At 49.3% G+C, this 19,456-nt stretch overlaps 2 protein-coding genes and 1 pseudogene across 3 annotated transcripts; 2 read left to right on the top strand and 1 right to left on the bottom strand.

Moving 5' to 3' along the window:
* Nucleotides 1-724: 724 nt before the first annotated feature.
* Nucleotides 725-1,854, top strand: LOC112891507 (annotated as a pseudogene).
* A 2,119-nt stretch (nt 1,855-3,973) lies between these two features.
* On the bottom strand, nt 3,974-6,366 carry LOC112894790. Of its 2 annotated transcripts, none has more exons than XM_025962601.1 (3): nt 5,927-6,366; nt 5,241-5,609; nt 3,974-5,086 (listed from the first exon to the last, which is right to left on the bottom strand). In XM_025962601.1, the coding sequence occupies exons 2-3, from the start codon at nt 5,556-5,558 to the stop codon at nt 4,682-4,684; spliced, it is 723 nt and encodes a 240-aa protein (XP_025818386.1). In that variant the 5' UTR covers nt 5,559-5,609; nt 5,927-6,366; the 3' UTR covers nt 3,974-4,681. The 2 variants fall into 2 exon arrangements, with proteins under 2 accessions (XP_025818386.1, XP_025818387.1); XM_025962602.1 differs by having other exon boundaries at nt 4,768-5,067.
* Nucleotides 6,367-14,168: 7,802 nt separating this feature from the next.
* LOC112893230 (receptor protein-tyrosine kinase CEPR2-like) lies at nt 14,169-19,411 on the top strand. Its single transcript, XM_025960440.1, has 3 exons — nt 14,169-14,377; nt 15,843-18,405; nt 18,814-19,411. Exons 2-3 carry the CDS (start codon nt 15,864-15,866, stop codon nt 19,161-19,163), a joined length of 2,892 nt encoding a protein of 963 aa, XP_025816225.1. The 5' UTR covers nt 14,169-14,377; nt 15,843-15,863; the 3' UTR covers nt 19,164-19,411.
* The last annotated feature ends 45 nt before the right edge of the window (nt 19,412-19,456 follow it).

Below are 19,456 nucleotides of genomic sequence, written 5' to 3'. Positions count from 1 at the left end.
TTTTTGTAGCTACAAAAAGAATTTTAATGAAATGGATCGATTTGGTAACAACATTGGATGGATTATCTAACTCTACAGATCATCAGAATGTATACTGGTCATCATTATGTGGGCTAAGCTTCAATGATAGAATCAGAATATGGAGGTTGGATGGGAATACATATGCCATCTAAATAAATAAGGCACATCGGATTAGAGAGGACTTCCATAAATATATATTTACTATTTGCAGGGTGTGATCTTTGAATAACCTAAGGATCTCCCATACTTGGGCTTTCAAAGGCAAGTTGATTGGCCAGTTTACTTTTTGTGACTCTCCTTTAGCTGCAGCTATACTCTTTATGACTCTGCTTTCAGTGTGACCAAGCATTTCAGGATACAGTTAGAAGTTCATACCACTGTCCTATAAGCTGGATTAACTTCCTCTTCAAATTTTAGAATACAAATACCAGCCAGGATATATAACTAAATAAGACCTTATAACTAATACATTTAGATTTGTGCCGTAACATGCTTCCTTAACAAAGTGTCATCATAGTGCAAAAATATGAATTCAGATTTGATAGAACCACTGTAACATTCTTCATAAAATGCAACAAACAGCAACCGAAGTATAACGATACAAAAACTGAAAAATTAGAAAGCACTGTTGTTCACAAGAACTTGAATATAATTACCAGAACTGAACAGCACGCTTCAAATACACCCAAAGAGTGCTGAGGACATGAGGATGCCTCATCTCTCCAGACCTGTGGCAAGAAAAAGTGCATACCGTATTACCATTATGTGCTAAGGCAATCTGAACAAAGTACAGTTGAAGGTTGGAGCCCCAGAAACTCCAAAATTTCCCGTTAAGTCAAATATGTTGTCTATCAATAATATCAACACAAGTCATTCGAATGCCATACTGAAGATTGAGTGTTACTACTCAAAATACCCACATCAAAAGGAAATCTTTGAGCTACGATGCTAGCATGAAACTACTAAATAGCCCTCATCGCAACCAATCTAAGCATCAAAACACAAAATTTAGTACTAGACTGAGGTAAACCTAAGCTAGGAGATCAGATCGAGCATAAAAATCTAGCAGTGAAAAAAATCTATCACTAAGGTAACAGAAAAGGAGCAAACCATCTGACCACCACAAGGAGCTCCCGCAACATAAAAAATCCTGTATTAAAGCAATATGCCTATTTAGCCAGACCGTCAAATGGAACCCTACTACTGGCGCCGAAGAGATCAATAGAAGCCGCAAACCGCAAACTGAACAATCACGTATTGCATCCAAAATAAAGCAGTATACCGATGCCCATGTACAAAAAGGAAACAATCAGGTTATGCTAAAACCAGTTCCAAAACAAAATGCTTCGGATGCAGCACAGATCAAAGCGCCCAAGTAAACTAAATGCGATCAGGACGAGGCCTGAAGCGCGGAAACGACGGATTCCCAAATTGCGGCGCCAAACCCAATCGCCCTAAACCTAAAGCGGGGAACACCCCAAATTTCAGCAAGCCCACAACCCCAGCAGCTCAATCCCTAGCAAATTCGATCAACGCTGACGCAATTCCCGACCCCGAGCGCCGGAAAATGGCAGCCGGAAGCGTCTACGCTCAAACTCAGCACAGGTCAATCGCCGAGCAAAAGCTAACCTAAATTGAACCCCCCAACAAAGCATTCGGCCCCCGAGAGACCGTAATCCCTAAGCAGCATCCCGCCGCGCGCGAGCCAGCAGCGAAACGGGATTAAACCTAAGCAGCGATTAGGGCTGGAATCGCCAGGCGGCGAGAGACCTAGCCACCGACCTCGCCGCAGCCGCGAGCTCGAGCTGCCAGCGCCGGCCTCCGCGGCCCTGAGTCGCGCCGCCGTGCGGTCCCGATCGTCGCGATTGCTCCCCGGGATCCAATGAGGCGCGGCGAGAGCATCGGGGGTGGCGTCGCGCGTGGAGCTGCTCGAGGGAGAGGAGGTGGGGAAGAGGAGAGGAGGGGCAGGGGCAGTCGGGTGCGGGAATAAACGAAAGGGGAAACCAGTTGTTGTTCGCAGTAATAAAGGGGCATGGGCTCTCGCTCGTCCGGTGGCTGGCTAGGGTTCTCGCCCCGCGCGGCGGCTGCGTCGCTGCGCGAGGGACCCACCGCCCCTCCTTGCACAAGGGCAAGGCTGCGCGCGCGGGTCAACACGCAGTCCCCGTTTGCGGAAAGACAGACTTGTCAACGCGCCCGCCCTGCTGACATGGCAACGTGCGCGGCGTCGAGGCCGGACCAGGCGGCCGGGCATCTCTGGTCCGCGCTTGCACGCAAATGGTCTGCTTCCTTTTGGTTTCGGAGATGCACCGGCACTTGCCTGCTGCTGCTAGCTTTACCGAACCAACTAACATTCCCGTGCAACGTAGCAAGGGCCCTGCCTGCTTTGGTATTGTATTGTCAAGGTCCTCTCTTTTCGTACCTTGACGCATGCAACTTTTGTGCTCGTAGAGGTAGAGGCCAGGTCAATCACGTAATCCCCTTCCGTATCAAGCATGCGCGTACGGAAAGCTGCCGAGTCAACTGAAGAACGAGGCCGGGTGCTCCATCCCGTCCGTAGTTCCAGGGGCGAACGAGGAACGAGCAGGTGCGCGCGCGCGTGTGCGTTGAGACGAGGAGCGAGATTCACATCCGCTGGTCCCTTCCTCAGCGCTAAAGTAACGCTTCTTTCTTCTCCACGGATCTACCTCGTCCCGGGCCCGCACATGGCGTGCGTCTGCCATTTTCCAGCAGAGAAAGGGACGCGTCCATGGTACCAGCCGGTGAAATTTATGCAGGGAACGAACTTTCATGGACGAAATGGAGCATCAGTGGTCGTAAAAAGCATCTACCAGGAAACGGACAGAGAACCGCGTGGGCGCTCTTGTTCAGGGACCAAGATTTGCGCGAGCCTGTCCATCGTGTTAGCCAACGCCAGTCACACGAGAGCGGCGACACGAGTGCGTAAGGCATATCGTCCGAGCACACGAGCGCGCGCGCTGAGATGACGGCGAGCTGGACCCGCGCGCCCAGGGGACGCGAACGAGCACGCCGCCGTCTCGCCGTGCTGCTGGCCGGCGCCTGCCGAGCGGCGTGGCCACCGGCCGTTCGGAAGCCGGATCCGCGTGAGGACCGAGGAAACGGCGGCCGGTGCGCGGCGCACGAGCCCTCCCCGGATGCGCCGGGCAACGCGGACGACGGGAGGGCCGGACGGGGCGGGAGGCCGTCGCCTGTCCGGGGGTCAGATTGAACAGGACAGGTAGGGCGCGCAGGGCGAACGCGACGGCCACGTTGTCCAGAACCCACTTGCCTGGCGACTGCCCAGCCGCTTGGTGGTGGTGGGCTTCCCCCCGTGTCCGGGTCTGCCGTCCGCGGCGGCCGTGAGGCCGGCGCTCGTGGCGCTGCCGGTGGCGGACCGACGGCCGAGGACGCGACGCGGAGCGAGGAGGCGGTGCTCAGGCGTGGTTTGTCCCGTGCTGCGTCTTGGGCCCGTGAACTGGCCTGCGTTGACGACCTGACGCGCTCAGACAGAGCATATACGGATAATTTCGCTCAAATTAACAAATCACATTGCTTGTTTGTGAACTAATGACAACAGCTACAGCTGTATCCTGTATTCCTAGTATCTTGTACTATTGTACACTCCATTTAGTGGGCGTTTGGATCCGAGGACTAAATTTTAGTCTGGATCGTATCGGACATTTAGATGCCAATTAGAAGTATTAAATATGAGCTAGCTATAAAATCAATTATATAAATGGAGACTAATCCACGAGACAAATCTATTAAGCCTAATTAATTCTTCATTAGATATGTTTACTGTAGCACAACATTATTAAATTATGGACTAATTAGGTTTAATGAATTCGTCTTGCAAATTAGCTTCCATTTTTTAATAGTTTTATAATTAATCTATATTAAATACTTCTAATTGGTGTCAAACATTAAATATGACGGGACTAAACTTCCCCACAAATTAAACCAAACAGGCGCTATGTGTTTCATGTCCAGGCTGCTACATTGTTTTTGAAGAATTAATCTGTCTGATTGAAAGACTGAACGATCCGAAATGCTCATCTTCAGGCTAGCAGTCGTTCTTTGACCTTCCTATCTAGGACTGAGCTACTACTTGGATCTCGTGTTGCAGACGTGCAAGGCTCGAGTCCCTGGGACATTGTTGCTTTCATATCCAACAGTTTCAGAGTTCCGTGCCGGCCCAGGAGGCCGCACCGGGCGCAAATTTCTCCTCTGATCTCACCTCACGCCATGTCTGACGGGCAGGGCACACCATACCCTTCCTGCTTTCTGTTAGACCGTCGATCTGTTCATGCATGCCTTCACACTCAGAGCCTTCTTCGTCGTGCACTGTATCGGCACATGATGACACGCGCAGTGTATTTGCTGAGCTTGGGCACTCCTAGTCCTGCACACACACGCTCCAATCATGCTACGAAACTTGAGTAGCCAAGCCCCCATGGGCATCGGTGGTTACATGCCATCACGCCAAAAGGATCAGCATGTGGCTGGCAGCACGTCGCATGGATGTGCAGTGGAGTTTACAGGACCATCATCCTTTCGAGGACAAACAAACACTGCTCTGCTCCTAAACTGTTGCGATCGAACAGGAACAGCTGCACATTCGCGGCCCTGATTGCCAGGTAAACCCTGGACGGTTGCGCCTGAACTATTGGCGATTCCGGCATCTGGAAAGGACGGTTCGTGCGGACAAGAACAAACAGGCGGCCAGGACAGAGCGCGTCCGTTTCAGATTCGCCATCACCTGCATTTGACTTACAACCCCCCTCCGGTATACAGACAGGATGAATGCTGAATGAGCAATGCGTACGGTACGGTGGACACAGCATGCTGCGTGAGCGTGGTCTTGTGCGCCGGACACGCTCCATGGAGGCATCAGGGTGGCATGTACGAAGCGTGGTGGTCGTGCGGCGGCCAATGCACACCTTCCCTCGGGCACGACGGCGGCAGCGGCGCCGGCTGCGCCAGGTACGTCGGGTACCGCTGCCCCGGCATCAGCACCGACAGGTCCGCCGCCTGCAGCACCGCCTCCACCTGAGAAAGACGCCAAAGACTTGTCTTTCAATCAGAAACAGCCAGAACATGTCAAGATTAACTGATCAGTATCGCAGACCCAGCAAGTCACATGAACCGCACCGGCACTGCATGGTACACGACAACGGCGGGTGCGAGGTGGTTGATCGACAAGCTTGGGTGCGTGATCTTACCATGGGCGGGCTGCGGAGCTTGCCGGGCGAGCGGCCGTGCCGGTGGCGGGCGGCGCGGGGCGTGCCGTCGGGGGAGTCCGGCGGGAAGGCCCGGGGCTTGATGAGGTGCTCGAAGATGGCCATGAGGAGGAAGAGCGATATGAGGATGGCCGTGGCCGCGAACCCGAAGGAGATGGCGTCCATGGACGTGCCAAAGTCCTTGAGCGTGGACGCCTCGCCCCTCGCGTCCGCGGCCGCCGCCACCGCCGCGGCTGGCTCTGACGGCGTGGACGTGGGGTCCCCTGGCCACGGCCGCGACCTCTGCCCGAACCCGCTCATGGCTGCTTGACCGGCGTTCAAGTCTTCGTATGCGATCAGACGTCGATCTACCTGCAATTTTTCACTTTGTTATGCAACCTTGCTGAAGAAATAGTTCAGTTGCACAACATGGTGACTGCTCCAGGGAATGGTGACTGCATTTTGAGCTGTGACTGGCTACTCTATGACCAATGATGAAATCTCAAAGAATCAAGGATCACATGTCAGAGCTCATTTCAGCTATTTATCCTCAAACAAGAAAACTGAAAAAGAAATGAAAATGAAGAGGAGAGGAAACTGAAGAACAGACGAGGAGCTGTGGAAGTTCAGAGTACTCATTCAGGACTAGGATCCAGGACTACGTTCATTGCAGGCGAAAGAGAGCATACCTTCAGGGTTCAGGCGGTGAGGCTTGCTTCAGCACTAGCACCTGCGCTCGTCACTGAACTGAACAAGGCAGGGGCTAGCGACTGCCTATAGCCCTACGGTTCGCCTGTGCTCATGCGCTGGGATCACTAGATCGAGCCCAGTGGCGATCACCAAGTGCCAAGAAGAGCCTACAAGACGAGGTCCAGCTCGGCTGCCTCTCTACTTAAAGCCAGTCACTGAATCGAAAGTGAGATCTCAGCTGATCTGGTGGTGGCAATGTGGAGGGAGAGAAGGGAAAAACTAGAGAGGGGGAAAAGAAAGAAGTCTCGGAGGAACAAAGAGAGTGCCTCGAGAAAGGCTGCCACTCTCGCCTCCAACAGTTGATGCGACGGCCAAGGCTGCGAGGCCGGTACAAAAAATAATCCCGGAATCATGCCTGGGCAGCCTCGGAGGAGTGGCTCCCCACCCCCATGCACGCACTCTGTAGCAGCAGGCCACATGATCACCCGCCTATAAAGACTAGTGTTAGTGAGTGTCCGTATAGGCGAGGGGGGGTGGAAATGATTCGACGGGCTGTGGCTGCTGTAGCTGTAGCTGCCTGAGGCCAAGCGCAGCCAGGCCAAAGCAAAGCGCAACGAAAGCGAATGGAATGGCCGGCCGACCGGCCGGCCGGCCGGGCGACGACGTAGGGAAAAGCAAGGCAGCTCGTGGAAAGAAGGAACGTGCGGCCTTTGCGCGGGGGACCAATCGGCCTCTGATGCGCATCATGGTGCGCGTCAGGTTAACTTGACCGGCGGCGGCGTACAGGGAATTATCCGTTCGAGTACATCATCTTCACGTGTCAGTGCTACGGAGTGTTAGAGCATCTCTAACAGATTACTTATTTTTATCCTCAATACTAAAAAATAATGTTTTAGTGATTGGGGTGCTCCAGCAAATTACCAATCCGATTCCTATTATCTAAATTTTTTTAGTAATCACCAAAACACACCTCCCTCTCACCTAAATGAAGAGGATTTTTCCATCTACCCTATTCTTGGTGATTGGATTTTGATAGTTAGTTGCAGCAGCCATTACCAAAAATACAAAAGTAGTTATTGGTAATAGACAGTGTGTATATTTTGGGTATGAGGTATCAGTGATCTGTTGGAAATACTCTTTAGTTGCTATTTGCTACGATGATTCAGGTTGCTGGATTAGCAGCAGAAGGTGAGCTGGTGCGTGTGTGTGAGATCCAAAGGACTGTGAGTCTGCGGCTGTCTTTGCTTCCAAGGGAGAATTCATGGAAATGTGCTTCTGTTGCTGTGACGGGGACGACGAAAGACGCTTATCATTGCAACTGTGTGAGGGTGTGAGCAGGGACAGGATTGGCTGATTCAGTTCTCTGAGGCCTCAAGCCCTACCGCACCACCAGATATCTCTGCTGATCGTCGCAGCCACACGACATCCATCTGTACGCCAGGCTTCTACTGGTTCATTAGCTTTCAAAAGAAAGAGAGACAGAATTTACAAGTTCCCATTGCGCACTATGCTTGGACATGATTCTGAGACAAGGAGCGGTTATTATCATCTTGTGGACGTATGGTACACAGAATTGGCAATATGATGTGACAAACGCTTTATCTGAGGATAATGCGATGAAACTGGCTTGTCTTTGACGGGTAATGCTTTGGGGGTGGGCTGTCACCACCGGCAGAAAAAGACGAAGAATCCAAACCCAGCGACATGCCAATAACAATGTCTGTGGATGCAGTGCAAGGCTATCCGTTCTATCCCCAGCCTACTGAAATTTTTTGTATATATAGCTGCTGTTCTGAAGGCGACCAATGTTTAACTGCCGACGCCCCACTTTCAACTTTGGTTACAGCTCCCAACGTCGGCAGCATGAGTAGGATTCTGATCCCCAGTGCACATTCCTATGCGATGATTTGCGCAGTAAAATCTTGCTTAGGCGCTGCTAGTATCCTCATAGGAAAGAGTAGCAGGGAGATAACTAACTGACCACCCAAAAGCTGCTGTCAGTGTCGTCAGTAGGCTGACTAATTTTAAGCTTCTTTCTTCTTTTCTGTTACTGCTTAGAGTATGTCTGCATCAAGTACCTAGTATAATCTAGCTATCCTGTAAAAGTGCGTATACTATGACAGTATTCGAATGTATGGGCGTATACATGGCCCTTTTTAGCTGGGCAGTGCTAGTAGAATAACAGCCGTGACTTGATGATTACACATGCAAATTATAAACCAGCTCCTCCATCAGGTATGCAGTCCTCGACACTTTGTCTGCTTATATATTTGCAAACTCCCTCTATCCCCAAATCATCTTGTCTCCTTTGCCTTCAGCAAGCATCAATCTGAACTAAAAGAGAAGGGCATTAAAAATCGCCGATGCTTGCTTCCAAAGTCACGGCCGGCCGGGCACTTGTGAGTTGGGATACAACTCACAAAGCGCGGCTGCACACGTTACCTGTAACTTTGAGCATTCAGCACCAGTGGCTGGCATGGAAGAGAGCATCAACGATGGCCATGTGTGGAGTATATGTGTTACTCATTGCATTGTATTCGTACAGAGTTCATGCATCTCCGGATGGAAATGCATGGAACATGCAATTCTGTGCGTTGGTTATATTAGAATGTATGGTTGCTATAGAACCAACCATCCAACGACTTGAGTGATGGAGAGGCAAAGCCATTGGAGGCAAACGAGCTTGATTATGAAAGCGTATCTTAGTTTGGACTTCATGCTCCTCCTTTACGCTGCAGCACTGCCCTCACTGCCCCAGCTGAAGCCACATCCCAAGGAAAACAAAAGGGATGCAAAGCATGAAGTGGTACGTACTCCAGAATAAAGCCAAACACGGATGAAGAAAACTAGTCACCTACTAGACCGCATTATCGTCGATGAGGGAAAAAAAGAAACAAATGGAGAAAAGGTGTTCATGCATGCATGCTTGAGATCGATTTTGTAATGACCATGCAGTGCACGAAAGAAATGCACAGGTGCTGGGAAAAGCCTAGACCGGATGGAACCTGCAGCGAAACTGGAGCAGCCATCAGAAAATTCAGAAGCGCACAGATCAAATCAAGCCCAAGTCGGATGAAAGATTACTAGGAGATGATAGCTCGATAAGAATATCTGAACATGTCGTGGTAGCACTGCAGCAGCAGGCAGATAATTGGGGCCTGCCTGTATCTAGCGGGGTCAATGATTGTAAAGCGTAGATCGGAGCAGGTGAAGATAGCTAGCGCGACCTAGAAAGGAGAAATGTGAAAGGCCTTTCCCCAGAGCCGAAGACCACATGCATGTGGATGGGGCTCACATGTCTCCCTCCTCCTCGGCTCGCAGAAAAGGGAAAAGGGGACCCGAGGGGAGGCGAGAAAGAAAGGAATTGGTTCGGTTCCACGCCTGAAACTCTTCTTCTTCTTTTTATTATTTTTTTGGAGCGGGCACGCGAGAAACTCTGGTGGTGCAGAAAACTGCAGATAAAGCGGCAGCGCGGCTCGGCAGAACAGAAGCCGTGCAGCAGGCGCCATCCTAAAAAGAACGCAACTAGTTAAATGATTTTAAATTTAACTAAATTTATATAAAAAATTACTAACATTTATATCTCCAAATAAATTTAGTATGAAAATATATTACATGATAATCTACATATACTTATTTTGTAACATAAATATTAATATTATTTTATATAAATTTAATTAAATTTAAATTATTTAATTTCTTAGAAAGTGAGAGTTGTATTTTTCTTGACAGAGGGAGTACAGAACGAACTCGAGTTTCAAGAAATGAGAGATCGTGTGGTGGAAAAAACAGAGAGAGCAAAAATGGCAGGCTGGTGCATGTTTTTGGGTTGCAAAGATCAACGAAAGGTATCTGGTGCCTGATGGTTGGGCCAGGCTGAAAGTTAACGTAGGCCTGTTGAGAAAACAAAGGCAGGCCGTGTTTCCGTAGGCCTGCCTTTGGTCCAGCAGGCGCCCAGGCTCAGCCAAGCAACTGAATACCGACTTGACCGCCGAAGCGTGTGGGCCGCGGGCCGCACGTCTGTTTTCGAGCTCGACAGGCCGCACCGTGTGCTGGGCCGACCTCTTCCTTTTTTGAAAAGCCTGGGCCGACCTCTTCAAGCCCGTGGCAGTTTCACCGGCGAGAGTGGCGGCCGAGGAGATCGGCACATCGGGGCGGGGTGGACCACACCGGCGGAAGCGCGCGCCGGGCATCATCGACGATGAACACGTGCCTCGTCCTTTGCGGGCCCAGGCGCCAACAGCGGCACAGCGCGCAGGATCTGCCGGACCGGCGTGCTGCACGTGTCCTGGACTGTGCCGGGCCCGGTTGCGCACGGCAGCTCGCCATCCGTCCATCCATCCTATCGAAATGTCAGCGTTTAATCCCAAAGTCGTTTCGTGTCAACTTGGTGTTCCATGTTCCAACGTGTTTATGCAGACATCAAAGTGAGGTCTGCGTGTTCCGACCGGTATCTCTCACGTGTTCCGGAGGATCTAGACGTGGGGACTGGCACGACGGTGTCCTCCTCGATCGACACTGTAGAAGAACCAGAAAAAATCTGCAGTAACAATCCTAACAGTAACAGCTTTGTACGTCGGGCGACACCGACTCGTCGACCAGTTGATGGGTCGAGGGGGAATCCTGCCGAAAGATGGGCGCCTGCCTTGCCCCGTCGAGGAGGGCATCCACAGCCTCGGAGTGGATCACACTCACCCCGCCACGGCAAACGGCGAGTTGCCCCATCGGGCCGGAGGGACGACGACTGATCGCACCATTCCTGCCGCCGATGCTTCCTTTCCTTTCTTACCTTTCCTGCCCTCCCTGCTACCCTCCACCGTTCCCTTTCCGCTCGCCACCCACGCGGCCACGCGCGATAGGAGTCCGCGCGCCTCTCTCCCGTCGAGGTCGTGGCCATGGCATGGGCGCCGCAACGACGGCGAACGGCGACAGGGCGGAGGGGGTCCTCTTCGGCCACTTCCTTGTCCGCGCGCGACGTTGCCGCCGGCCAAGGCACTTTTGCTTTTGAGGCCTCCGACTATCCTACCGGCAGGAAGTGCCTCGCCAGGTCACCTATCGGGGCGGCACCTCGCACTGGGGGTAGGGGGAGAGTGGCGGGGATCAAATCATTGACGCGAAGCGGATCATCATCATTGGAATCTGAAATGGAGTTATCGATGGTCCGTGCATCCATGGACCATGGCCAATAATTCAGGCAGTGGCCGCGATGGATAACGGAGACAAGACGCTCACTACTTGTTCCGATCACGGATTCGGCATCCGATTTTAAAAGAGTTCGGCGTGCCTTGCCGCCCAAAGACACTGCGGTTTGTCCCTTCTCTTTGCACGCAGATAAGTGCCTGTCTCAGACTTAATACTCTGATGGCTCCTCATACTGTCAAACAAATGCAGGCGGTCACAATCAAGTTAGCTGTACATCTTCTCTGATCGAAAGAAGCTAGTTGATGCTTTAGCTAGCTCACGCCTCTGGTTGGAGCTCAACCATAGTCCCTAGCGCCGCGCTGATTGCTGGATACTGTGCCCGACTCGGAGCTTTCATCCTTTTCTGGAAGAAAAGACTGATCCTTTGTAATGCTAAAGAGCTCACTGAATCATCGTGAGCTGGACCTCTGAAGATCAACACAGCGAATGCTCCGATATTCCGGTAGGCAGTGGAGCTGTTGATCGAGACGCTGACTAGACGGTAAGTGATACAAGCTGATGAGGTGCGTTTCTACGGGTCCGTGAAGAGCTGGGGCGCACACTGTATGCTCGCTATCTGACCTTGCAGCAGGTTGCCAGTCCTAGCAGAACAAGGCACACCGATGGGAGATTTCTCAGCTCCCAACAGACAGCATCGTTGTCCTAGGCTCCTAGACCTTCGGCTTCACGCGATTCTAGTGGCCGCAGCGCGGTAGTGCCACCAAAAGCAGGTGTCTCCTCAGCCCCCCCTGTGCCGGTCAAAACTCAAAAGAGGCTGCACATACTATCATATCCTGTCTGTGACAGGAACACCAGACCAGATTCCCCCGGTCAATTCAGGTCGAGCACGAGCCAAGGTTGCCAGGACACCCGCGCAATCATGGAGCGGGACTGTAACACACAGCAGGCTCGCAGAATTCGAAAGGCATTTTTGTGGTCAGAGTTACTGTTGCAACGAAAAATACAGCTTTAGATTGTGTGTGCTTGGACGTGGACAGATTCTCTTTAAACTGTTCACCAACAGCGGAAACAGTCATCAATCATTTTTCCTAGTCCTTCGATGCGTAGGTTGATAGATAGGCTTGGGGTAATTCCATCACTGTCCACCTCACTTGAAGAGTAAGGTCAAAGCTCACATGCAAAACGAAGCATCTGCTCGAGCAGCAGGAACGTCCACTGCGGCAATAATTTAGGCTTGTCTGAAGAACAGATCAGCGCTTGATCCTTGCACTGTTCGCGATGCAAGCTGATGTGATGGCCGATCAGTGATGCTTGTTGTTTATTGGCACTGCAGTGCAATTCCAAAGCCAACCAGTGCTTTTCAATCCGACAGGGGGCGGCTGCTTCCCTGCTCATAGCCTGCAACTGTGAATGGAACCCTCGCGAGTTCACGGGGCTAACGTTCGTGTTCAGTTCAGAGAAAGAAAAGGGCAGCACATCGCAATCCAATCAGACATGTAGATACAAGTCAGTATTCTCTGGTCGTGTACAAAAATACTACTATAGATCGAGAGGAAGGGCTTATCTGACAGAGCGTTTGGCAGCGGAGAGTTCATGCGGCCGAGAGGAGGTTTTGCCTTGCCCCACAGGGGTCCCGCCCAGCAGCTTTCGGTTTGTTCTTTTCCTACGTCAAATAGGCCGCTCACGGGCTGAATCAGCAGATCTTTGACCCGCATATCAGCTTGAGAATTTTGGCTCCGCCATTCTTGTCTCGGAGCTTCCTTATCTTTCGAGATCCGATGATTGATCCGTTGTTCTTGTAAGCTCAGGATGCAGTTTCTGGCATGTCAATGCAAGAACTCGTACTATTGGTTGGCACTCGACATCTCAGGCTTGATGTTCGAAGCTGAAATTCGCAAAGAGAGAAAAAGATCTGTAAATTTTCTACAAGCATGAATCTTACCATTTCGACCATGTTTGGATGTTCAGTTTTTTTTTTGGAAAACCCATGGATGTTCAGATTTTGATACGAACTCTGTATGAAGCCGGGCACCCAATAATGCTAGACCTAGATACTTCCATGCATCGGCATCCAAGTTGGGCGTAACACAGGTGGTCTGAAACAACAGTCGCTACAGGAAGGCAAAATCCGATTTCGCTTCGCGCGAGAACATTTATGTATGGCACGTAAAAACCTGCTCCTGCAAACCAAGAGCCGAAGATGCCTTCCCCATTTTCTTCAAGAAAAAAGAAGAAGAAGAAGATGTGTTCCCGGTTGCATGGGCGTCGAAGTCTCCGGTGCACGCACGGGTTCGGCTCCGGAAGATCGGATGAGGAGGCAGACGACACGGCCTACGAGACAAACTCCCTCCAGGCCACAGCGCGTCGCGGCGTCGTCGGCGTCGGCGTTGGCCATCATCCTTCATCCAGGAAGGATGATTGGACGCGTGGAAAATATCGTCCAGCTCGGCACCCGGCAGGTTTGAAAAGTATCTCGGTTAGGCTGTAGGCTCGGCACGCCCACGCCGACGTCGCCCAGGCGTGCGCCCCGCCGTACGTCGGCGAAAAACGAGGGAGAAAAAACCGGGAGAAAACCAGCGGAATCTCGGCACTCTGGTGGCACCCGCCGTGCGCGCGCGATCCCGCCCCGCGTGACCAGGGCTGTGCGGGCACTGGCCGCTAGCGCACGGCCGAGGCCGGGCGCGGATCCCAGCCGCGCGCGTCGCTTTCCGGCGATGGGGCCAAGTGGCGCGCGCCGTCCACAGAATGGAAAGATTCCGGCGCGTGCGTACATTTTCTTCCTCCGTCCCGTTCGATCCGCCGCCTTGTTGCCTTGCGCCCCCGCGCGCGCGTGCGTCCGCCTCCGCATGCGATGCGAATCGGACGCGGGATGCAACGCGATGGGCGCACCGGACGGCCGGTGCGACTGTGCGAGCGAGTCCGCGCGGCCTGCCGCGGCGCGGGCGCAACAAGAGGCGCCTGCGCCTACTGCCCGCGTGCGTGGCCCGCCGCCCCCGCTCCGCTGCGCACCACTACTTGCTCCACTGGTAGCGCCCGCTCCCCCCCCCCCCCCCCCCGCCCCGACTCTATATCTACCCGTCCTCCCTCCCTCCCCACCCATTGCCTTGTCTGCAGCAGAGGCTAGGGAGTTCTAGAACCTAGGCTGGCCTCGCACTAGCTGCTTGCTTTGGTCCAGTCTGGTCGCTGGTGGCATCCTGTCCTACCTGGCCATGCACTTCCATTTCCCGGCTCTTGGCTTGTATCCCTGATGTCCTGATCAACTCAGATTTCCTGGACGCTTGAGTCTCAGGCGGTGCCATCTCATATCTGTAAGTCCGATCTGAACTTGGATGTCTTCCAATTCTTCCATATCCATTGTACTGTTGCTTTGCGCATTTCTTGGTTCAGTCAGAGTAGCATTTGTTAAACTGTAAGTTTGGAGGGTGCCCTGTGGGAATGGTAGGCTACGAAGTCCTTTCAGAAAATAGAGAGCGAGTAATCAGAAAGAAGCGTTCTATAGTTAATCTCCATTACTAATATTTCACTGTGGAACTGGCTTCATAAGCAGTGATCCAAACATGGTGTGGTAGTCAGTAGCAGTCAGTCATATGATGCATAGGCTACGGTTTTGAGTTGGTATGGCGAGTAGAAAATGGAGGTTCAATGTTCCATTCTATGGTTCATGACATTGATATGTTGGTGTTCCTCAGTACTCGACAGAAAAGCTTGGATTAGCCATGTTAACAGGATGAACGACAAAAGTGTTAAAAGTTAGTAATACAACATAACCACCTGCAGATCATATAGCGAAGTGTAATTTTTTTTTTTCTGAGCAAATATGGCAGGTGCTATGCTTTTCATTAATAGTAGAAGGCAAGTAACATATGTACTAGATTTTCCTACCACTATGTTACATACAAATCAGATATTCATATTCCTATAATGTCACCGTGCTATGCTATCTGTCTCTTCAGGTCAGCGCATCATATTGTCTATGCGCTTCTCTGAATGCCTCAATACCACAACTGGTTATTGTTGTCAGTTGCTGATGTGTAGCTGAAGTGTAATTTCTCAATTTTCACCGGTTCATTGTATGTGGACGTGTGGTCCACTAGGATTAACTGTATTGAAAGTGCTAGAACTTTCACATCATCCTCATGAGCTACAAAAAGTACCACTAGACAACGGCCTTGCATGCTAGAGACTGCTCTGATAAGTACCTTTGCTTTGATCTGGAATATAATCATTCGTCATCCGCTTGATGGATGAGTTAATTTCTGACATACGAAGTATGAACATACACGAGACCTTAACCTTATGTTCTAACTAACTGAGGGTCAGTGAAAAGGTAACGTGTATATCACAGTATCTGCTTAAATATCTGACTAGTTGGTGTAATTCTGTGGTTAGCAAGGAATTTGATCATTCTCAAATCTCTCTTTCTGAAAAAGAAGAATCACCGTACAACTTAGTTCTATTCAAAAGTAGAGTATCAGAAACCATAGTCACAAATCAGTGATGAGGGAAGCGCAGTAGGTTAGATAAAAAAACTAATTGATTATTTTTTTTATCACATGGTCCCCATGATCATTGAGTAGCTCGCTTTCAATAGAATGGTACATTCTTTTAATCCTTTCACACTTCAATTTCCTCCAATTCCTTTCAATGATCACTGTGATGCAAGTGAACTGCACGTCCTTTTCATTTAATGTTACTTTTCTAAAATATCAAGGTATTATTACTGTCATCAAATCTAGTCACCAGTGCACTTATGTCAGGTTTTCTTATTTTCAGGTAAACAGTGCTAAGAGTGAAATGTCAACCTCAGATTTTCATATGTATTTCTGGTTATTTCTCGTGCTATGCAATTTTGGAATATCAAAATCCCTACCTCTGGATGGAGACGCACTTTTGGACATAAAAGGCTATCTGAAAGATCCACAGAATTACCTACACAACTGGGATAAATTTCATTCACCGTGCCAATTTTACGGTGTTACATGTGACCACAATTCTGGTGATGTCATTGGGATATCACTCTCAAATATATCACTATCAGGGACTATATCATCTTCATTTTCTCTTCTTCAACAATTACGCACTCTGGAGCTTGGGGCAAACTCCATCTCAGGAACTGTTCCTGCTGCAATGGCCAACTGCACAAATCTTCAGGTTCTAAATCTGTCAATGAACAGTTTAACAGGCCAGTTGCCTGATCTTTCAGCATTGCTCAACCTACAAGTTCTTGACCTGTCCACAAATAGTTTTACTGGGGCATTTCCAGTATGGGTCAGCAAATTATCAGGTCTAACTGAATTAGGCCTAGGAGAGAACAACTTCGATGAAGGTGATGTTCCAAAAAGCATTGGAGACCTCAAGAATTTAACATGGCTTTTCCTGGGACAATGCAATCTTAGGGGAGAGATACCAGCTTCAGTCTTTGATTTGGTATCACTTGGGACACTGGACTTCTCACGCAATCAGATTACTGGTATATTTCCGAAGGCAATATCCAAAATGAGGAACCTATGGAAGATTGAGCTCTACCAAAACAACCTGACTGGTGAAATTCCTCAAGAGCTTGCAAATCTAACCTTGTTATCTGAATTTGATGTGTCTCGCAATCAGCTGACTGGCATGCTGCCTAAGGAAATTGGTGGCCTGAAAAAGCTGAGGATATTTCATATATACCACAATAACTTCTCTGGTGAACTTCCTGAAGGGCTGGGGGAACTGCAGTTTCTTGAGTCATTCTCAACCTATGAAAATCAGTTCTCAGGAAAGTTTCCTGCTAACCTTGGCCGATTCTCACCACTCAACACAATTGACATATCAGAGAATTATTTTTCTGGCGAATTTCCAAGATTCTTGTGCCAAAACAACAAGCTTCAGTTCTTACTGGCTTTGACCAACAACTTCTCAGGTGAATTCCCTGGCTCTTATTCTTCCTGCAAGACACTTCAGAGGTTCAGAATAAGTCAAAATCAATTCAATGGGAGTATTCCTTCTGGCTTATGGGGATTGCCTAATGCTGTGATAATTGATGTTGCTGATAATGGATTTACTGGGGAAATATCTTCTCATATAGGCTTTTCAGTTACTCTGAACCAGTTGTATGTTCAGAACAACAACTTCATTGGGGTGCTTCCAGTAGAACTTGGAAGGCTGTCCCAGCTGCAGAAGTTGGTTGCTTCCAACAACAGATTCTCTGGTCAAATTCCTATACAGATTGGAAGTCTCAAGCAGCTAACTTACCTTCATTTGGAACATAATGCACTGGAAGGGCCAATACCACCAGACATTGGTATGTGCAGTAGCATGGTTGACCTGAATCTTGCAGAGAATTCTTTGACTGGAGAAATTCCAGACACACTGGTCTCCCTCGTCACTCTCAATTCACTCAATATATCCCATAACATGATCTCTGGTGACATTCCTGATGGTCTGCAGTCACTGAAGCTAAGTGATATTGATTTCTCCCATAACGAGTTATCCGGCCCAGTCCCTCGTCAATTCCTGATGATAGCTGGAGATGATGCATTCTCTGAAAATGCCGGCCTTTGTGTTGCAGACACTTCAGAAGAGTGGAAGAAAAGTTTCTCAAACTTAAAACCTTGTCAGTGGTCCGACAACCATCACAACTTCTCAATGAGACGTCTTTTTCTTGTGCTGATCACAGTGACATCTTTGGTTGTTCTCCTATCTGGGTTGGCATGTCTGAGCTACGAAAATTACAAACTTGAAGAGTTAAATAGAAAAGGGGACATTGAGAGTGGTGGTGGCACTGACTTGAAGTGGGTTCTTGAGACCTTCCATCCTCCAGAGCTTGACCCTGAGGAAATATGCAACTTGGATGTAGAGAATTTGATTGGCTGTGGAGGCACTGGCAAAGTTTACAGACTAGAATTGAGCAAGGGAAGGGGAACTGTGGCTGTGAAGGAGTTGTGGAAGCGTGATGATGCAAAGGTCTTGAAGACTGAGATAAATACCCTTGGGAAGATACGCCATCGGAACATTCTGAAACTCAATGCATTTTTGACTGGCGGGGCATCAAACTTTCTTGTCTATGAGTATGTGGTGAATGGCAACCTGTATGATGCTATTCGCCGTGAGTTCAAAGCTGGACAGCCCGAGCTTGACTGGGACAAGCGGTGCCGGATTGCTGTTGGGGTTGCTAAGGGCATCATGTACCTTCACCATGATTGCTCCCCGGCCATAATTCATCGGGACATAAAGTCGACCAACATACTTTTGGATGAGGAGTATGAAGCTAAGCTTGCAGATTTCGGTATTGCTAGATTGGTGGAAGATTCACCACTTAGCTGCTTTGCTGGTACCCATGGCTACATGGCTCCTGGTAAGTTTTTTGAAGACTAGTCTCTGTTTTTGCATAGCTGTAGTTACTGAACATCGCTCTCTACTATTACTGTAGAAAATATTTTGTCAGTGGAACTCAAGTGCTCTAGAATCCATTTTGACTTGTCTTGGTAAATAACCTAGTCAAATGAAATGGTGCACACATTGTTAGACACTCTAATTGCTGGTTGTCACTTAAAGAAGGGTGCAAAGTTCTTAGTTGCTCTTCTGCAATTTCTTAATGATTTGGTACCAGTTATTAATAGTATATCATTTCACAGGTAGTGTGTTCCATACTTACTCAATAATTATCATTTATTCCTAAAAACTATATAATTGTCAGATGCATGTAATTTAAAGATATTAGTCTGAAGATGTCAATCTCATGTCATCTTGTATCAATATGCAGAGCTTGCATATTCTCTAAAGGCGACAGAGAAGAGCGATGTTTACAGCTTTGGTGTCGTACTGCTAGAGTTGCTTACTGGGCGTAGCCCAACTGATCAACAGTTTGATGGCGAAATGGACATTGTCTCCTGGGTTTCATTTCATTTGGCTGAGCAAAACCCAACAGCTGTTCTTGATCCAAAAGCAAGCAATGACTCATCAGAGTACATGATAAAGGTCCTGAATATTGCTATTCTTTGTACTGCTCAGCTTCCATCTGAACGGCCGACAATGAGAGAAGTCGTGAAAATGCTCATCGACAATGATCCGAGCTCCACAACTGGGAGGGCAAAGAACAAGAATGATAAGTAACAGCAACATGCGTTTTCTTAGTAAGATATACTAGTAAAAATCAGAACATCAGGGCCTCTATGCACCCTGTAGCACTCACGGGGGAAGCTTATTAGGTCCTCAGACTGCCTGACTAGTGAATACAGTAGCAACTAGCAGGCTGGTAAAATAACGTGGAGGTATAGCCTCTGCAAAGCTTGTCCATATGTATAAGCTTTAGATAATATTCTGTACAGATTAGTATTTTGTAATGAAAAATTCTGTAAATATGTCGTGCGTCAGTATGATTAGTGCATTCCTTGCAAAAGTTTGTG

This window comes from Panicum hallii, chromosome 5 (assembly GCF_002211085.1).
Source record: "Panicum hallii strain FIL2 chromosome 5, PHallii_v3.1, whole genome shotgun sequence".
NCBI lineage: Eukaryota > Viridiplantae > Streptophyta > Magnoliopsida > Poales > Poaceae > Panicum > Panicum hallii.
The sequence above is the reverse complement of the archived record's forward strand: the minus strand, read 5'-3'. Positions and strand labels throughout refer to the sequence as shown.